The sequence below is a fragment of the Epinephelus fuscoguttatus genome, linkage group LG20 (genome assembly GCF_011397635.1).
Source record: "Epinephelus fuscoguttatus linkage group LG20, E.fuscoguttatus.final_Chr_v1".
NCBI lineage: Eukaryota > Metazoa > Chordata > Actinopteri > Perciformes > Serranidae > Epinephelus > Epinephelus fuscoguttatus.
Window position 1 is genome coordinate 19,036,397 of NC_064771.1, and position 21,218 is coordinate 19,057,614.

The 21,218-nt window shown below is 40.3% G+C and overlaps 1 protein-coding gene across 2 annotated transcripts in view; it reads left to right on the plus strand.

Moving 5' to 3' along the window:
• Positions 1 to 18,187, plus strand: part of erbb2 (erb-b2 receptor tyrosine kinase 2) — a 37,104-nt gene extending 18,917 nt beyond the window's left edge. Inside the window, exons 12-27 of one of the 2 annotated variants that reach the window (XM_049562734.1) lie at positions 1,803 to 2,005; positions 2,247 to 2,376; positions 3,742 to 3,832; positions 5,163 to 5,317; positions 5,405 to 5,452; positions 5,548 to 5,686; positions 5,920 to 6,042; positions 8,415 to 8,513; positions 8,597 to 8,782; positions 9,015 to 9,170; positions 9,267 to 9,342; positions 10,588 to 10,734; positions 11,097 to 11,194; positions 11,428 to 11,619; positions 13,035 to 13,428; positions 13,520 to 18,187. In XM_049562734.1, the coding sequence (XP_049418691.1) occupies positions 1,803 to 2,005; positions 2,247 to 2,376; positions 3,742 to 3,832; positions 5,163 to 5,317; positions 5,405 to 5,452; positions 5,548 to 5,686; positions 5,920 to 6,042; positions 8,415 to 8,513; positions 8,597 to 8,782; positions 9,015 to 9,170; positions 9,267 to 9,342; positions 10,588 to 10,734; positions 11,097 to 11,194; positions 11,428 to 11,619; positions 13,035 to 13,428; positions 13,520 to 13,875 (2,593 nt within the window). In that variant the 3' untranslated portion in view covers positions 13,876 to 18,187. The remainder of the gene's footprint in view (positions 1 to 1,802; positions 2,006 to 2,246; positions 2,377 to 3,741; positions 3,833 to 5,162; positions 5,318 to 5,404; positions 5,453 to 5,547; positions 5,687 to 5,919; positions 6,043 to 8,414; positions 8,514 to 8,596; positions 8,783 to 9,014; positions 9,171 to 9,266; positions 9,343 to 10,587; positions 10,735 to 11,096; positions 11,195 to 11,427; positions 11,620 to 13,034; positions 13,429 to 13,519) is intronic. The other variant, XM_049562735.1, reaches the window with a different exon arrangement.
• The last annotated feature ends 3,031 nt before the right edge of the window (positions 18,188 to 21,218 follow it).

The window sequence follows — 21,218 nt, forward strand, 5'->3', positions numbered from 1 at the left end:
GGAAGCACTATGAACGTACATGTTGAAAAATGGAAATAGATAAGTAATAATTTAATTACTCAGTTACTCTGACATTAAGTGTAAGTGAGATGAATGTAGAAAAAAGAAACTAAGAATTTTATTTTACAAACAAACACATAGGTCTTTAACTTAAAAGAATAGTTTGGTGTATAAAGTTTGGAGAAGCAGGCAGGAGTACCGCCACGGAAGCTAAGCAGTGAACTGCGGTCGACAGGGGCTGCAGCAAAATATATTTTAGCCACCTAAAAAAATCAGTTCAAGTGTACGCTATATGTAGAATATTTTTACTGCTTTACTTACTTTACTACAGTCTTTTCTGACTGGGAACATAAGCGTTATCTATCCTCGCTTCAAAGCAACCAGACTCCTTTGACAAAGATAGTAATTTTACCTTGCAGAACATTTAAATTGCTGGTCTACTGTGGCGTCAGGCGGTTAGTTAGTTTGTGTCATGTCTAACTTGCAACGAATCCGAGCTAAACTCCAAAGTCGCACAATAACACAAACAAATTGACATTACAAGGCAGCAGTAGATTGACTTTTTTGGGTGGCTAAAGTATGTTTTGCTGCTGGCCTGCTCCACAGCAGTGCATTGCTAAACTCCTGTTGAGTCGATTTACATAGATAATTCACAATCATGAACCTAATCAGGATCTTAAACCTGCTAATTGCCAACTAATTTAACTAAATGTGTTATATTTTTAATATTTTTGTCATGTTTAGATTACGTGTTTCAAAGGCATCTGTGTATTGTGTACATAATAGAGCGCAATATAAATTAAAATTGTAATTTCCAATAGTGACAAGCAATATTTATGTGCTTTACTAAATTTACACAAGCACTACGAGTGGTCAGGAGCAGGAGAAGATTTTGTTAGTAGCTACGAAAAGATCGGAGCTACTAAAATATTGATGAATGCGAACAGTTTACACGCAAATTCCTTCTGCTCACGTTTCATGAATGAGACCCATTGTGTCTTTGTTTGTGCTCTGTTTTTTTTTTTTTTTTTTTTTCTGACTACGTGTCTCTGGTTCCGTTGAGGCAGTTTGTTCCCTTTCAGTGTCATAAAGGCTAATTATTAGCCAGCACAGCTGCATTAACCTGCAGCACACGCCAGCCAGGATAACAGTAAACATCTACGGGACACTAGGACACTATCTAGTGGGGCATGCTCAAACTGGGTCATAGTGATAAGTGGGAAATCTGCTTGTCTGTTTTATAACGTCTAACAAATATAGGCTGTTGTTTGGGCTATTAGATCAGTCTTGTTGTTTCTCTTTGATTCACGTTCATAGAATATAGAGAGATTACCTGAAACACAAAATGTCTTATTTTCACACTTGCTCGCAAATTAAATTATATCAGGAGAGAATCTCAGGTTCTAGTTTTAGCTACTTGTTGTAATTTTGCAAACAAGAGCACAGAATTAACCCTCTGAGACCCACGGGGCTGTCTGCGATCCATGCTGACATTTCTGTCTTTAAGAGGCTAAAGCAGGCTGAGTTTTAAAACTAGAGTGATCATACTGGTTTTATATACAACTAGGGGACCTAAGGACTCCAGTGGTGTCACCATGATATACAAAAGATGTTGAACCTAAGCATGTATGCCATTGAATTCACCCCTAATTTTTAACCAAATTTGAAAACAAAAGAAAATCATTCTTACACCCATAAAAGCTGGATTTAAGTCATGTTTGGTTTTATGTGTTCAACATATCCGTATGCATCATGTAATATTGTGACAGTTGATTTCACTTACAACGTCTTCTTCTGTTCAGGGGTGTGTTTTCACTGGCCATCCAGAATCTACACATCCGGTCTCTTGGGTTGCGTTCACTGCGCAGCGTCAGTGGAGGTTTGGTCCTGTTGCACAACAACTCCCAGCTGTGCTACACCAATTCTCTGCCTTGGGACAATCTCCTCCATCCCACCCAGGGACCCCACCGCATCGTCAGCCAGAACCAGGATGCCCAGCGCTGTGGTGGGTGAACACACTAATGTAGCACCAAGTTCCATTAAAGTTACTGTGGGTTTCACTTTGATCAGGCACTTAATCCAAGTTAAAACTTTTGGCCAGATGAAAATCCAGCTGCATTGAGTACACTTTTATGATTTGCATTTTAATCAGCATTCATGTATGTTGTTGTGGTGACAGTGAGGAGGTGAGGCCAGCAGAAAGTACAGTGTGCATCATGCTCTTTTTTCTCTGTATGTGTGTTCAGAGGATGAGGGGCGTGTGTGTCACCCACTGTGTGAGGGGGGCTGCTGGGGCCCAGGGCCCAGCCAGTGTGTGTCCTGCACGGCTTTCCAACGCGGCACTGAGTGTGTAGAGCAGTGTGACATCTATCAGGGGTAAGAACGTTTGTGTGTGTGTGTGTGTGTGTGTGTGTGTGTGTGTGTGTGTGCGTGTGTGAGTTTGTGTGGGTGTGGCTGCACTAAATCAATAAAAAGCCAAGTGATAATGGATAAATAATACAGCAAGCTGTGTGTCATAATTCCCAAACAAGTTAAACAGTACAAAAAAACGAATCATGTATTAGCCTAAAGTAAAGAATGTGAACAGGTGGATTTACGTTGGAGTTGACTGGATTGGCAGTTTGGCAGAGTCGTCATAATAAATCCATTGGAAAGCTTTTAACTTTAATTGTGCCCTAAAGCAACTATAGATCAATGACAAAGCAAATACGTGTGATAACACTGGGAACTCAACACCTAGTATCTTTGAACAGTAAATGATGTTTTGTATAATTTACATGTATGCAAGTGCAATATTTACAAGATAACACAGATGTGAAAACAATTTGTAGAGATCTATTTTTGAATTGTTAGTTTCAGTTCAAAAGCCAAAGTATCTGATGAAGTCACGCAGCACAAAAAAAACATGACTCAGCACTTTTTTATATGTGTTTGAACTGTACTTAGATTATGTTTGATTACTTGTACTTGGATGTTGTTCTCTCTCAGTCTAAAAATATGTTTGTTGCCCATGTTATCTGGGTCTAAAGACTGAGCTATGTTGCTAAAATCAGTATCACAATATTTACATTTATTCAAATGTGGCAAATGTTGAAATACTGAAATATGCTTATCTGCTTTCTATCTGTGAGTTAGATGAGAAGATCGATACCACTCTCATGTCTGTGTGGTAAATAGGAAGCAATAATCAGCACTCAGTTAGCTTAGCTTAGCATAAAGGCTGGAAATGGGAAAACAGCTAGCCTCGCACGATCCAAAGGTTACAAAATCCATCTGTCCACCTCTGAAGCTCACTTACTAACACTTACATCTTGTTCTTTGAATATGCCCAAAAAACAAAGTGTAAAAATGACACTTTGTGGCTCTATATGGGGTTAACTGTAGGACTATTTGTAAGCTAATGTTGTCTCTCAGCAAGAAAGGCAACAGGTGCATTTTCTGAAATGTTGAACCATGTCTTTAACAAACGAATCTGATGATGTGATCACAATATGATGACACTCAAAGTTGTTAAACGATAATACACATTGTTGTCCAGCCCTTTGTGGTTCAGAGAAGATGTTATCCTGTGCAGGTCGTCTGGCGAGGCTAACATCGGCAGTTATTTGAAGCTGGGGCCCCCCTTTCTAAAAATGTATATGTCCTTACGACGGTGTCAGGTGCTTCAGATAAAAGCATCCAACAAATGCCCGACTGTGTTATGGGACGTTCTGTTAAATCCCATCTGTGCTTATGTTGCAGGTCTGTCCGTGAATACACAGACGGATCTTTGTGTGTTGCCTGTCACGCAGAGTGTCGAGCTATCAACGGCTCTGCCTCCTGTCACGGACCGGTAAGATGTTCCTGCAGCTTATAGTCCTTACATACCAAAATAACATCTGAAAATGCCTCAGCTACTCAGCCTTTAAGATATCTGACATTAAAGTAAATCAGCCTTTTGGGCTTATAAAACTAGTACATTATTTTTTCAGGATGCAACTGGACGAGACATCCACACAGATGTCTTATCCAGATGTGTTTAATCATTGTCAGAACACAATGTCAAAGTAACCTGGTAAACGTCACCTGATTTTATTCAGTTCAAACAGTGCGTTTTTATTTACAAGTTGACCACAACTGCTCATTCGTGCGACCCAGCAGAGAACACGGCTACTGATTATTGTTGTTGTTATGTTTCCGTCCTTTATGGCAGACTCTATTCTTATTATTTAACTTTTTTGTCTTTTTACAGTTTTTATTACTGTTTATAACTCTTGATAGATATTGCTGCTACTTATTTATTTTTATGGACTTTATTCATCTCTTTATTGCGATTAGTATTATATATTTGTATCCTTCCAGCCCATTGAATGTGAACTTTTCAATTTGTCAAATTTTCCTTGAATAAACGATCGTTTTCCATCGATTGATAAATACAGATTACTGATTAAACAATGACTACATTAATAATTAAAAAAAATACTATCTATATTTATTACAGTTGACTAAAATTAAACTAAAAACAAAAACTGAATCAATATTGTGCACAAAATTAATTAAAATAGAATAAATATACAAAGGAAATGTCTTTAGTTTGAGTTTTTGTCACTTTGTTTGTATTTGTTGACCCAATAAGCATGAGGAGGCGTTTATGTGTGCAGATGTTTATTGAGACTGGGACTTTGAGTCAGTGGCCTTCACTAATGTTTGTATTGTGATACCTATTCTGAACTTTGTAAATCTTGTCCCTGATAAATAAACCCCATTTCACAATCTCTGATACCAGCACAATCAAAAATAATCATTAGTTGCAGCTCTAGAGAAACAGTCATCTGAATTTTTGCTGCAGTTTTGGTAGATATAAATGTATACAGTGAAATATGATTCCTAAACATTTAATGATACATCACAAAGCAGCACAGGAGCAGAAACTTTTGCACTTCGATGGAAATTAAAGGTTCAGTGCGTCATCAAATACAGACACTTTGAATTGGTGGTTTGGTCCAACTGCCAACCCAAGATCGTAGGTGTTTGACGACCTGGGAAGGGAACTACCAAATAAAATCAAAATATGGCAAAAAAATAATATGAATAAATCCACCCTGTTATACCTGTTCGTATGTGTGCAAATTGTTTATGTATAAATTGATTTAATTTAGCTATTTCTCTGTGTGTGTCTTTAGGGTGCTGAACACTGTTCAGAGTGTCGAAACTTCCAGGATGGTGAGTTCTGTGTGGATCATTGTCCCAGCGGTGTCAAGGAGGATCAGCAGACCGTATGGAAGTACAGCAACGCCACAAGACACTGTCTGCCCTGCCACACCAACTGCACGCTGTCGTGAGTGCACACGCGTCACAAACACAATCACACACATGCTACACACACAATGAGAGTGATTTCACACCCGGAGCTTCTGTGTTTCAGCTGCACCGTGATGGACGACAGAGGCTGCCCCATCGACACCAGGACAGGGTGAGCTGATCACTTACTCAGATGGTGTGGTGGTGGATTTTCTCAGTGCTTCTCTGAGGAAGAGGAGCTGTGTTTAATTGTTTGTCTCTGTGTAGACCGGGTACAACCATCGCAGCTGCAGTGGGTGGGGTCGTGCTCTTCTTCATCCTGCTGGCTCTGCTGATCTTCTACCTGAGGAGACAGAAGAAGCTGAAGAGGAAGGAGACGATGAGGAGGATCCTGCAAGAACATGAGGTGGGCAACTGGTTACAAGTACTGATGTTTTATCATTTCTCTTGTTTTGTAGAAAGACGTATGTGTTGTTCAAACAGATGGGAGTTCATTTGCTAGAAGTTCAATGCTAAACATAAATGACATTCATTGTTTTAAGTTAAAAATCAGGTCAAAATCTAGTTCTTAGTTTTCCCTTGGGTGGTGTTATAGTGTGTAATGAAGGAATCTGCTTTCTGCTTATTTCATATGTGCAGCTGGTGGAGCCTCTAACACCCAGCGGCGCGTCACCCAATCAGGCTCAGATGCGTATCCTGAAGGAGACTGAGCTTAAAAAACTCAGGGTGCTGGGTGCAGGGGCCTTTGGGACTGTTTACAAGGTATGTGTGCCAGTTTTTTTTGTGTCAGTTTTTTTTTTTTTTTCAATCTGGACTAGAGTTGGGTAGATGTCTGGTTTTTATGTGGCCTGGTCCAGTGTACGAGCTTTAACTGGTTTGATTTAGTGCAAACCAGCTGAACCGACATTTGTCATTATCAAACTTCTGGCAAATTAATGTGATATTAAAATAATATTATGTCTGTTAATAAACGGACTAACGCAGCCACTAGTGTCTGACAGGTCATGAGTGGAGCACAGGCAACATGAAGGAGATCAAATTCAAGTAGGAGTGGGAGAGGCTGAGCGGCACATATTGTGTGGGTTGTCACGATACTAAAATTTCAAACTCAATATCGATACCCAGGAAAATATTCAATACTCAATACCATTTTCGATACAGCAGCAAAAAATTAAGAGGCATGTCATTTTTTTAAAATAAAGATCAGAACAGTAACATCAATGATAACAACAAAAAATCCCCCCAAAATAAATAACAACCAGAAACAAGATCTGTCCATACAAATGTATTTATCTACAGCCCTGTTTATTTTCTGTGCTTCTGGTGAACTGGCACCATATTTTCATTACTGATCAAATAGAGTTGGTAGTTTAGGCTCAGGATGCTCCTGTTTCTACCTCACTATGTGATCAGAGAACCAGGGGTTACGGGAGAAACCAAACGTTTTTTCAGCTTCAATCTGTGACTTCACAGTTAACATAACTTTTCAGACACACATAATTGTGTTGTCCTGTTAAACTAACATTGTCTATTAATGTTACAGACGGGCATGATTGATAAAGTTTTCTGCTTAGCTCCCACATTAACGTTAGAAGTTATATTTTAGTTTGATGCTGGCGACACCAGCTGCTCAGCTGCTAGTGAGGGGAGGAGCTGTACCTGCCGTCTGCAGCGTGCTGTGTTCACTTCACTAAATATTTCCAAAGAGCGCTTTTTCCTTTATCATTTTTGACCAAAACTGGCTGCTCTGATCCTCCCTCCTGCAGCCGCGCTGGCCATATTACAGCAACAGAAATGTGTGCAACAAGACAGGTTGCAGCGAGGACTCTGTGCCTGCCAGACGCTGGCTGCACAGCGCGTGTCCGTCGGACCTGTCGCGCACACCCTGCAGGCGCTGAGGTGGCGTGCACTGTTAGTATCGATACTTTTGTAAATTAGTATTGTATCCGGATACAGCATTTGAGTATCGATACTTTTCAGAGTATCGATACTTTTGACAGCCCTAGTTTGTTTACCAAAGGTCATGTCTTTCTGGGGGTGACAAGGGGACATGGCAGAAGAAAACTAAATCTGTGCCAGTATTGAAACATTTTGGATTCAAAGCTGATAAAAGAGGTGCATGCACTGTTGGGAGCTGAACTTTTACCAGATGCCCTGTCTCTATTTATTCCTGTCACTGGCCTTGAAAGTGCAGCAATGGGCAAAGAACAGCTGATTCATGATGTTGACATGAGGAATCCTCTTTACGATACTTCTGAATTTCACTACAAAAACCTAAATGTGGCAGCTAGCTGGGGGGAGATCACCAGGGAGCTGAAAGTCTCTGGTAAATGACCATTGCTAATAGTTGGCTGTATTAAGTGTCATATACTGTAAATACCACAATATAATGTGCATGGAGGTTACTCATCCATCTTTTAAATGGTTACATGTCCAGTCTGATCCTGAAATGTATCCACTCAGGGGATTTGTACACTGTCGATTTACATCCACTAAAAGTGCTTGTTTTTGTCACTGACAGGCTCGAAGTGTCTGACAACGTTGTGAAAAGGATCCTTACGGAGATAGAACTTTTTGTTAAAGTGTTAAATCCTTTTTGTTTAACCAAAAACAGCCATGAAATTGCCATTGCCAGAGCTAGCAGACTCAGACACAAAATAAAATTCACAAAAGCCTTCTTGGTTCGTCTCCCAACTGTTCCAACAATCATGAACTCTGTTTTGTTCTAAATAAACCCTTAATTCACCCAGTTAGACGTGAAAGTATGCTGGCTCTATACATGCTAAAAGTACTGGTTAAGGGCTGTTCCTGGTTAAACAAAATGTCTATCAATGTAATGATCCTTTTCATGATGTTGTCAGACACTTGTAACAACAACCTGACCTGTCAGTGGCAAAAACAAACACATTCAGTGGACGTAAATTGATGATGTACAGAGTTGTTATGCTGCTGCAGCGCTCTCACTCAATACTGCACCAGTTTCAAAAGTTCTTGTCTCCGTTAGTCACTTAGACCAAAAATCATGAGACAAAAGAGTCCAAGTTGAAAAATACCATAATACCGTTATCAGTATTTTAGATTTAGCTTCACATTGTTGGTGAGTTTTGAATGGTTTTTTGCTGATTTTATTTCAGGGAGTGTGGGCTCCTGATGGAGAAAATGTGAAAATACCAGTGGCCATCAAGGTGTTACGAGAGAACACCTCGCCAAAGGCCAACAAAGAGATCCTTGATGTGAGTACAACTCAGATACACACAGTAACAGTTCATGTAAATACAGTTCTCAACCCTCACCCTCTTTCCTCTGCCTTCCTCAGGAGGCCTATGTGATGGCAGGTGTGGCCAGCCCCTACGTCTGCCGGCTGCTCGGGATTTGTCTGACCTCCACAGTGCAGCTGGTCACTCAGCTGATGCCGTACGGCTGCCTCCTCGACTACGTCAGGGAGAACAAGGACCGCATCGGCTCCCAGTTCCTCCTCAACTGGTGTGTCCAGATCGCCAAGGTGCGTTGATTTCCATGCACATACTTGCACTACTGCTTGTTGTAGTAGGAGGAAATGTGTATGTTGTTGTAAGCCAAACAGCAGTGTCTGAATGTCGCTGTTGATTTCTCTATCGTCTTATTTTTCCTTTCAAATCTGATGTGGTATCAGTTTGTGTAATTGTGAAGACATGGATTTGTGGGTGATGGATCTGTGTGTGTGTGTGTGTGTGTGCGTGTGTGTGTGTGTGTAGGGGATGAGTTATTTAGAGGAGGTCCGGCTGGTTCACAGAGATTTGGCCGCCCGCAATGTTCTGGTCAAAAACCCGAATCATGTGAAGATCACCGATTTTGGTCTGGCCCGTCTGCTCGATATAGACGAGACTGAATATCACGCTGATGGAGGGAAGGTAGGAGGGAGCTGTGACTGTAGGAGCATCTGCGTTGGGAATGTTCACATTTATCATCATGTTACTTTAACTCATGTTCTGTAACTGTGTTTCTAGGTGCCAATTAAATGGATGGCTTTGGAGTCTATTCTGCACAGAAAGTTCACTCATCAGAGTGACGTCTGGAGCTACGGTCAGTATCACTCAGTGCTGGAAATATATAAGACATAACATTAAAAAACAAACAAAAAAGACGTAGAGGCTTCTTTTTTTTAATGCCTAAAATGACAGCTGACAGCAGCAGAAAAGAGAGCAGATTTAAAATTTTGCAGTGGCATCCTGATTGGCTGAGAGACATCATGATTGATTGGATAACAGAAGAGTGAACACCAATAGTCAACTGATTAGAGGAAGCAGTGTGTAATAAAGAATTGTGCTAACTTTACTTCCATACGACTCTGCCTCTTGGTAACACGTCTGCTTTCAGCTGGCTACCTGAGGCTCATGCTGCGTACAAATTAAAATCATGATTTAAAAAAAAAAAGAAAGTAATTTTCTCTCAATGAAAAACATTGTCTCCTGAACGCTCATGATAAACGGGCAAAAAATGAGCTAATAAGATGCTGCAGTGAAACCTAGTGTTCCTCAGGCTACTTTGTATAGTCTGCTGAAACAATGAGACACTGTCATGGCTGCTGAAGGAAACAGAAAACAAATGTGGGAAAGCAGCTGTCGTTGAAGCAGCCCTCAACAAGTGTATCGATATTGGTATCAGAGCTGTCTGTTTCATTACTTTATATTTCTGTCCTAAACGTACAGATGTTATTAGATGGTAATCTGCATGACAAATAAAGAAAAAGAAAAAAAAATGGTTATATTAACCATGTGCTTACAGTGATCAATTTAACCCAGAAAGACGTGATCACCATAAGCGGTTTGCACTTTATTTATATTCATAAAAACTCACTTTCTTTGATAAGTAATATTTGGGACAAAGTTTTAGTAGCAGATACTTAATTTTCGAACGATAGCAGTTCATAGTATTAATTGCAATGCTTTAGAAAAGTTGTTGATGTGCTTGTATTTACATACTAATGCATTATATTCAGGTGGTTAAATGTAACTGGCAGTATGAGAGTTTACTTTACTTTATTGTCCCCAAGGGGAAATTCTTTTTCCAGCACTGTATCTTATCAGACAACGGCAAACACACAGCAGACAGTAACAACATGGATGACAACATATACTGTATATGTACAATGTGGCTACAGGGATCAGGCTCCTCCCAAAGTGAGCCCTTCTGCACCCTGCGCTCAGAGGGCAGTGGGGTGAGGTTGTGATTGAGTGGATGTGTGATGTCCTGTTCTTGTTGACTGTCGTTTTGGTAGGTGTTTTATTCTAGTTACAGTGCTGTTGTAATGGTACATTTCCTTCCCAGGTGTGACGGTCTGGGAGCTGATGACGTTCGGTGCTAAACCCTACGACATGATCCCAGCCAGAGAAATCCCAGATGTTTTAGAAGGAGGAGAGCGACTTCCCCAGCCGCTCATCTGCACCATCGACGTCTACATGATCATGGTCAAATGTCAGTAGTTAACTTTATGTTATGTTTGTGTCTCAAGTTTTGTTTTTTTTTTGCAATTTTCTTTTTATTTTCAGAGGTATTGCATACAATCAAGACACTGCCAATGTTTACAAGTAATCCAAGAAAATAAAAACAGTGTAGTCTTGGCAGTACAGATACAATTTTAAGCCATCATAACCTCAATACCCCTCTTTTCTGTCTTTTCCCCCCTTCTTTTTAAGATTCTGTGTCTCAAAGTTTAATATGTGTTTGTTACAACATTATGTTTTGGGTAGTTGTCATTGTCCCAAACAGAGTTGCATGTTGGTAGTTATCGTTGCAGATGATTAATTGACAGCTTGATTTTTATGTTTGTGTTGCAGGTTGGATGATTGACCCAGACAGCAGGCCGAGGTTCAGAGATCTGGTGAATGATTTTAGCACGATGGCCAGAGATCCACCTCGCTATGTAGTCATTCAGGTGTGTGAACGTTTTTCATGTCACCAATGTTTTACTTTTTGTGACTGTGTTCACAGTGTCCTTATCACGTAATGCTCGTGCTCGTCATGTCACATACATTGTAGTTATTAGTCTATAACTGCTGTTGTTTTTTTATTTCAGTTTATCTCTCAGTGCATTCCTAGTGCAAACATTACTGTAAATATGCCAGCATGGTGTTCAAGTGTTGTTCTTTCTCTTTCTCTGTCTCGCAGAACGACGAGCAGATGAGCATGTCCAGCCCAGTGGACAGCCAGTTCTTCCGAATGCTTCTGGAGGAGGAAGGAAACAACATGAGGGAGCTGCTGGATGCTGAGGAGTATCTGGTGCCTCAGCCAAACCTCTTCCCCAGGACTCAGGGAGACGGGGTACAAGCCAACGGGCCATCCAGACACCAGTCATACAGGGTCAGTGAGGAGGGGTTATGTTTCTTCTTCTCCTTGAAGGGTAACTTTGTGTGTATTGAGTTTTGCCAAGTGATAATGCAGTTGGTTATGGAGCATTTGGAAGCATATAGGCTACAATAACTGATGCTGAATCAATTACCTGGATTGTTTTAACAAGAGGATACATTGTTTTGATTAATTTATTTTAGTGTGAAATGTTAAAACACCCACAAGGTTGCTCTGCTGCTTTGCATCAGCTCTGGTTTTATCATATTAAACAGATTGTACCTGTTTTTTACACAGTTCTATGTAGTTTTACCTGTTGGAGGGCCGCAGAGTTGGGCACAGAGAAAAAAAATAGACCAGCAGCATATAAAAGAGCCGCAGGGTGATGGCGCTGGTAAGCACTACCTCCATGGTCAGTGTAGCAGCTGCAGACGATTCTAATGGATGCGCTCTGCTGCAGAATGTTGTGGCAGATGTGTTGCAACCCATCCATGTCCCATGTATTTTGGCTGTAAGTGACTAATGGGAACAACAGGATTTGAAATTGGTCCAGTATTGAGCGAGAGCGCTGCAGCCAGCAGCTGTGAAACAGGCTGCAATGTAACCATGCAATTTACGTCCAATAAAAGTGCTTGTTTTTGCCACTAACAGGTTTAGATTTGTCTGAAGTGTCTGGCAACCTCATGGAAAGGATCCCTACAGAGACAGACCTTTTTCTTAAAGTGTAAGATCTGTTTATTTTAACCAGAAAGAGCCACATAATCACTACGGCCAAACCTACCAGACTCCATTTGAATAAACAGTGATTTTAGCCTGTATACAGACAGCATATGTTTGCATCTAGCTGCCAAATTAAATGTTCATTTCAACTGAATCAATGTAGATGATTGTTGTAGCAGAGGAAAGATGAACCAAGACAGCTTTTTTGAGTTTTATTTTATTTCTGTTAACGTAAGATAAAGTGTTTTTTAAAATTATAAAATCATCATTTATTCAAATAGAGTCTGGTTGCTTTGGTGACAGCAATTTTGGGACTGTTTCTGGTAAGCGAAAAGGATCTTACTCTTTAACACAAAAGGTCTGCCTTTGCAGGGATTCTTGCCATAATGTTGTCAGACACTTGCAGCCTTGCAGTGGCAAGAACAAACACTTTAAGTGGACATAAACTTGTCAGTGCACAAATGCCCCAAGTGGTTATATCGCAACTGGTTTTCCTGCTGTTGGCTGCAGCACTATTGCTCAACACTGGACCAGTTTCAAAAATTGTTGCTCCCATTAGTCACTTAGACACAAAAACATGGAAAATAGGGTCGAGGTTGAAGAGTAACAAGGTGACCCTTTAATTTACACAGCCATGGAGACCTGGGAACCTTTAACAAATTCATCTTTTCGTCAGTTTTTCATATATCATCTGTTTCTCCTCTCTCCAGCAGAGCAGAGATCAGGGCTTAAATGTGGAGCCCTCTGTTGCCGGCGGCCCTCGGAGCATGTACTCCTCCCTGAGCACTCTTGGCCGCAGCCAGTACCCTACCTTACCTTTAGGAGCCAGCACCTCCAACGGCATATGGATTCCTCAGTACCCAACGCTGGCTCGCAGCACCTCGGCCGGGGGCCAGTCTGACTCTGTCTTCCTGGATGGGCCTCCAGATGACCCCACGCTGCCCCCGGCCAGCCCCGGACGCTACAGCAAAGACCCCACATACTCCAACGGGAGCCAGGGCGACTTGGAGACAGATGGGCCAAATGGCTTCCATCATCCTCCTCTCCTTCATCACTCACTGCCCAGACGGACTCATGGGTATAATCATAATCATCCCTTGCCAGGTGAGTGGGAGATGCGTCCACTGTGGGCTTTAAAAAATAACATGAAGGGAAGAAAGTGTTTGATGTTTTCTTTCTTTCTCCATCTATTTAGAGTATGTCAACCAGGAGATTCAGGATCTCAGGCCGGGGATCCCAGATCGGCCCAGCACTTTGCCTCGTAAAGGCGCCAGAGTAGACCGGCGCCTCCCTAATGGCCTGAGCTCTGGTCACAGCGTGGAAAACCCGGGCTACTTGGTCCCCGTGGGTGCAGTGTCCGCCACCTCTCCGGCCTTTGATAACCCGTACTACCTGGACCTCGTAGCCAAAGCTAACACTGTAGCCGAGGTTGCAGACAGTCCTGAGATGAGAGACGGAGGAGTGCCCAAGCACGTGAATGGGTTTGTAACCCCCACGGCAGAGAATCCAGAGTATCTGGGACTAGCGGACACCTGGAGTGGATATACTTGAGGAGAGGGAGTAATATGATGAACTCAAGAGGAGTCACAGCTTGCGTTCTACTGAGTGAGTCGAGGAGCGAGAGAAAGGGAAGATGAATAGTTGTGTGACAGAAACGAGCTGGGTGTATGATTGATTTTGGGATAAGTGCGTGCATACGGAGCTGAATCTTCTCTCGATAAGCACCTGAATCCAAAGCGGTCGAGGTTTTCCAGCACCGCATCACCCAGTTGTGACACACCATGGCTCAACACAGTGTAGCATTAATCTGGTGTCTGTGGCATCATTTGTATTCCTGTCTTCCTCTCAGCAATCTGTGTGACTGTTAAGTGCCAAAAAAGAAGTTCACTCAGCCTTTGTATATAACTCTGTACTTGATAAACAGAGGAGTTCACGTTTGTCAACAACCCATCATGGTACGAGAAGGGTCTGATCATCACAGGATCCAACATTTGATCGGTTTAATGAATGCTGAGGGTTTTTTTTAATGTTCATTTAACATGTTTTAATGTCTGGTTGTTTCAACAACACGTGAAGCTTTTTTATTTTTTTTTTATTTCCCTCAGTTCCTTCTTGATATGCTCCTCAGCCCAGCTAAAAAAGTGTAAAAGCAAAAAACACTTTGACAAAGTGAGCCATGATATGCACTGAAGGTGGTGTTTAGTATTCTGGTCACTTTGTCTCTGACCTGATGGGGGTCTTCAACACACTCAAAGCCATTTTGTTTTGGCCGGAGAAGGCCCTGCAGCCCATCTGGCCAGTAAACATGCTCCCTGAAAGAAAGGCATCCTGTATGGAGAAGACAGAGGCATTGTGCCACACTGATGTATGTGGTTGTTAGTGTCTCGGCTGCAGCTACTTTGTGGTACGACAGAGGGGATACGAGGTACTAGGCTAGACTTTTTAAGCTGAAAAATCATGTCTTTGTCATAGAGACAAAGTGTACTTGTCACCAAGTTAGAGCCGACTTTTCAGGGATTTATGATTTTGCATATAATTTGGGAAAAATATGCACATTTTGAATTATGCACCATGCACTACATGTTACTGCCTATGTCCCCCATGCTTGTGTTATCACAATGAGCCTTTTGGTTTTGGTGGCCTTTCACTGTGTAAGAAAGCATTACAAGCTATAAGTGAGTATATTCCACAACAAGTGAAGAATTTGCATATATATATATATATATATATATATATATATATATATATATATATGTATAAACTTATATATAAAGATGTTTGCTCCCCTTTATGGAACAAAAAGCAGTTCTGCTGTTTGTGCAAAAGCGAGCACTCGACACTGGAGCTGAATGTGAATCTGAGGAGGCAAAAACTTCGCTCTGCTCGGGTTGGATAATCAATGCATGGCTCAAATTCCACTCAGCGAGAACACACTGGCATCCCAGTTAATAATCAACAGCCTTTTTTTTTTTTTTTTTTTTTGAAGAGCGTTTTTTTCACGTTAACTGGAGTTGGGGCTGGGAGAGGTCAAAACCCGAGTCAATGGAGCCTTTGTCTGACCCTCATGTCCATGTTGGAAAGTCAGCGCTTTCCCAACTCGCACGTCCCAACGACTGATGTTGTCTCAGCTTTGAAAAGAGAGAATAGTTTTCTCCTGCAGAGGTTTGGAGTTCGTTGTACACAGAATGTGGTTCAGTGTTTGGGGCAATAAATCCCCAAACAAGTCAACTGGGTTGTTGTTAGGCCTGTCACGATGACTACGTGTAGTGGAGGATATATCATCCCAGAAATAATTGCAGTAAATGATATTTGTGGTATTTTAAGACAGTTTTATGCCACTGATATGATTATGATATAATAGCAATTAACTTTTAATATTAAGAATATTCAGACTTTGGAATGTGAACAAACAATAAATAAAAAATCCTTTAAAAAAAAACAACAAATAAATTAAAACAATATATAATAAAATGCACCCTCAGGTTAACAAAAAAAATCACTAATAAATGAAATTGAAATAAATGTATGAATAAATATTAAACATTTGGCACAGAGTTATAGAGAGTCATTCCTTAACAGGCAATAAACTGTCAAACCCTGCTGTTTATTGTAGCATCATGTTGGTTAAAATTGTTTGTGACATTCTCAGGTAAACAAACACACATAAAAAATATCGTACGATACATGGACATGACCTCAATAAGTCGATCACGTAATTATCATGACAGGCCTCGTTGTTAAAATGTACATAACCCTCCATCAACACATCACGTTTTACTCTGAAAGTCTTGAGTAAACAGTCTTCTATTTTCATGTTCTCATACGGGTTTTGAAGAGTTTTGTTCCAGAAAAAGGACCTTTAAGAATTAAACCTGATTTTATATAACAATTTCTTACATTAAAAAATAACATGTTTTTTTTTTTTTTAAGAAAAAAAAAACATGATAATATTTTATTTTAATAGCATCAATTATCATAGACTAACATTCTTTAGAATTGAATTATTACTGAGTGATAAGATTCATATAACAGTTTTTGTTTCATGTTTATATATAATAAATATGCATTATATTATTTTGGAATGAAACCCTTCATGTGTATTGTTGCTGTCAGGTGAACATCTCATATCTCTATGAAAGCAGACTGTGGATTGACTAAAATGTATCTTTGCATTACGTCTGAAATATTTTGAAAGGGTGTTATGTGCCTGTGTGTTTTGGGCCCGCCTTTTGTTTTGTGTGATCCCCTTTCTTTTATTCTATTTTTTGAAAGAGCCCGCAAATATGTTACGTTCCCACCAGATGTCTAGGGGGAAGGGGGAGTAACACAGTGAAATTGAGGGAACTTTCAAAGAAAAGAAAAAGGCAAACAAAACAAATCGCCAGTTTAAAGGAAGTTTATTTAAAATGAAAACGGGACAAAGGACCGCCAACGAAAAACGAACTTCCTAAAGGACACTGGATCGCCTTTAGCAGGGACACACAAAGAAAAGATTAATCACAGCCAACAAACACCTAGCCAAACTCTTAGTTATTACCCTTGTCTTAGAGACACGCAACTGTCACAGCCTTCTAACCCGCCAGCACTGGCACTACTCCTCCGTCATCAATTTAAACCCTCGCTGATGAGGAATGATGAGGATCAGCTGCATGCAGAAAAAAAAGAAAGGGGAAAACCCAAAACACAGACGCATAACAGAGGGTTAAAAGAGATTAATGGATGTAAAATTTTAACAAGTAAATGGAAATTTAAAAGTGCAACATCCTGACTGGGATAGTTGGAATTTTTTGAAGTGGGGGCTCTATGAGATGCTTATCTACAGTCAGTGTATTACCTACAGTAGATGGCAATCAGCACGCCTCCAGTTTGGAGAAGCAGACAGGAGTACTGCCACTAAAGCAAAGTCATGTACTGCTGTGGATGGGGGCAGAAGCAAAACATATTTTAGCCACCTAAAAAACTAATAATAATTTAAGTGTGTGCTGTATTAAGAGTATTTTCTCTGCTTTACGTTGTTGTCAAGACAACCCTTTATGGCTGAAAACTGATCTGATAGTGAAACTTACCTATCCTCTCTCCATAGTCACCAGACTTCATTGACAAAAACAGTAATTTTACCTCACAGAACACAGGAGCTGCTGGTGTACTGCTGCCTCGCTTGGTTAGTTTGTTCGTGTTATTGTGCGACTTTGGTGTTTTAAAGGGTTAGCTCAGATTCACCAAAGTCACACAATAACACGAAAAAAACTAACCAGTCGAGGCAGCGGTACACCAGCAGCTCCTGTGTTCTGTGAGGTAAAATTACTGTTTCTGTAAATGGAGTCTGGTGGCTTTGAAGAGAGCATAGATGCATGGAACAGCTTCAGTTTCCAGCAGAAAGAGCTATCTGACAGCAAGGTAAAGTGGTTAAAATATTCTAAATACAGGGTATACTTGAACTGATATTAATTTTTTAGCTGACTAAAATGTGTTTTGCTGCAGACCCCGACCACAACAGTACATTGCTTAGCTTTTGTGGCGGTACTCCAGCCTGCTTCTCAAAAACTCAGGGTGCATTTACTGTAGGAAATATATTGAAGATGGATAAGTAGGTCATCCAACCCCACCTCAAAAATTCCAAACTATCTCTTTAAGCTTTCCTAAAGTTTAATTTCATAACATCAACTTTAACGTGTTAGGAAATTGTGCTATTATTAAATTAATGAGCGACCTACACACATAAACATCCTCTCTGCTGGAGATACGAGGTTTTCACAGGACCATAACAGCATTATAGCACAGCTCACAAATGTTCCCGCTTCCTTAAGAATGTGATATGTTTCCTGGACATTATGAGATTTCATATACAATCACAAATAATGTACTGGTGTTTACACTGTAGTGTCTTTTTGTATAAAATGTTCACTTTAGATGTGGCCGACACACGACCCAGGAATCTCACACGATTGGCCGGTCTACTTGCTGTCCTTGAAACCATATGTGTCTTTTCTCTGGTTTATTTCGACGACTCAGCTGTAGGAAAAGCAGCCTGAGGACTGGCACTGGTCACTGTGTGGTGGCTTGTTGGAGTGTTTGTAGTGGAATCAGCTAAACGTCAAAAACATGAATGGCTGTTTCTGCCTTTTTAAATTGTGAGACTGGACAGAAGCCGAAACTGAATGTTGTTAAACATTTACAAACGTGTGTTAAAAAGTCTCAAATGTGAGTCAGCCCAAGACTTAGGAACAGTTAACTAACAGGAGCGTGCTTGAGGTTTTATAAAATTAAATATCTGTAATTTACATTTTGAAGAAAATGTATCTTTTGTACTTTTCATGTGAATATTTTTTTTTTTTACCTTTCACAGTTTGTGTGATTGTGTCAGGACATGAGTAATAATAACCATCTTATTGGGAGTTTTTTTTTTTGTTAATGCATCCTTTCTTATTTGGTCAGTAAGTCCCACAGTGTAAATGTGTAGTATATATATATGTATAAATAAAAACAATCACTTTGGTAGCTAATTTGATTGAACACATTGCGACCAGTTGCTCCATTGTGGAGGGAGGTGGGAGTAAATACATAAGAAAATATTTTATGAAGAAAATGGTCATTTTATATGGAATCGTTTGCATACATTGTGTGTCATTAAAAGCTTATAAATCACATAAAACTCAATGTTTTCTTCTAAACTGGTACAAACAGTGAAAACTTGTCTGTATTTAGTTCTCATTCCTCTCGTTATCTAACATTGGTCTTCTTTTATATCAACTGGATTCTATCTAATTTATTTGACAAAATAATCCTGTCAGATTTTATTTTTGTAAGACATTTTCAATTGTCAATAATTCTTTATTTACCAACTGTGGTCTGTCTAAAATGCTTGCTGGTGGTAAGCACATTATGAACTGCATGTTGCTGCACTCAGTTAGCTGCTCCTGCCACCCAGTGATGGAGAGTGGAACTACAACAGTAGTGTTAATCTGAAGGAGAAATGACGGACCGTTTATTAGTTTGAATTATTTTGCTACTTTTTTACCCCTTTTATAAGTAGTTTTATGCTGTTTCCACTGACAACAGCATATTTACCACCTCTTCATTTCGCTCTGTATTATAGACATGGTAAATGTTGGTACTTTATGTCCTTCACAGCAATATGTAATAGAAACAGAGTGAGTCCGCTTGGCTACTAGAGTGATGCAAGTTCCACTTTTTCCCTTTTATTTCCTCCTTAAGTAGCTTCAAAGTTGGATCAATCATCTTATGTATCAGCTCGTTCCAGCTCTTTATCAAAGCTACATGATGTTTACACTGTGAAATATTCTAGACATTTATGTGGCAGCACTATTTATTCTGATTAGACTTGTTTTTTATTAATTATGTGTCTTATTTTGTCTGTAATTAGATAATTAAAATAATAGAGAGACATAAGAAAACAAGCACAATGGTCTAAAGGGACAGTTCACTCCAAAATCAAAAATACATATTTTCCTCTTACCTGTAGTGTCATCAGTCTAGATTGTTTTGGTGTGAGTTGCAGAGTGTTGGAGATATCAGCCGTGGAGATGTCTGCCTTCTCTCCAATATAATGGAACTAGATGGCACTCAGCTTGTGGTGCTCAAAGTGCCAAAAAATACATTTGAAAATCGGGTTGTGAGCAGTTTCATGTAGGAACTATTTTCTTTCTAGCAAACCCACCAACCGTATTACTGTGCAGAAGGATGTGTGCATCTGCTAATAGACGAGAGGCTTGTTTTCGTGACAGCATGAGATATAAACATTAAAGACTTCGTCCTCGGCTGAGCTGTGATGTTAGCTAGCTCAGTGGTGTTAGGTGAGCTAGCAGTAGATGCACGCTTCCTTCTGCGTAATGATATAGTTGATGGGTGTAGTTCGGTAGAAAGAAAATAGTTCCTACTTGAAACTGCTCACAACAAGGTCTGTGGATTATCTTGAGTAACCAGGTCATGATTTCTGGGAAGAGACATTGCTGTTGAGTTTGTCAAATGTATTTTTTGGGCACTTTGAGCACCACAAGCCTGAGGGAGTCATCCCTATGTTTCCCGGGTTCTGTGTTCCCCACTTAACCCTGCAAAAAAGCTTCTATGTTCCCGGCTTACACAAAAAGGGTTCTATGTTTCCCGCTTGGTTAAGCAGCCAACATAGAACCTTTTTTGCAGGGTTAAGTGGGGAACATAGAACCCGGGAAACATAGATACGCTCCCGCTCTGGTGAGCTAGCAGTGTTGGTTAGCTATAAACTAATCTCCATAAGCTAGCAGTGTCAGACTGTGGCTCTTTCTGCGCAGTGATATGATTGGCAGGTGTAGTTTGGTAGAATGAAAGTAGTTCCTACATGCAACTGCTCACACCAAGGTCTGTGGATTGCTCTATACGCTCCATACTTGGTCCCAACAAGGACTTGAATGAGCTACCCTGTGTTTTCCAACCCAAGTGCATATGGACTGAGCTACTGCAGCCTTATTGAGTAACGTGTGTAATACTGTAGTGTTGCTCTGGTTGTTAGAGAGACTTTCGTGAACTGGCCTGATAGAGGTACCCTTGACCTTCAATCTCTATCTTTACCATGAGGTAGAGAGAACTCCATTTTAACACAGCCCAGATTATATCACAGTAACAGAATCTAAAATACCTGGAGTCAGCCTGATTCGTTGTTTACAAAATGTCAGTGCAGATGAAGATTGAAAAATGATCCTGAGTGTCACATGCATATTCAAATCACAGTTTTCATAAGATAAACAAATCAGCCCCTTCATTAGAAAGTCTAGTCCAAAAATGGGGTCAGATCGTCAAGGTAAGATGGCAGTTAAACACGTCGTGGCTTGTCAATATTAAGGTGAAAGATCTAGTTATTTATTTGCCTCATTTTATGTATTCCTGTTTTATTTCAGGCA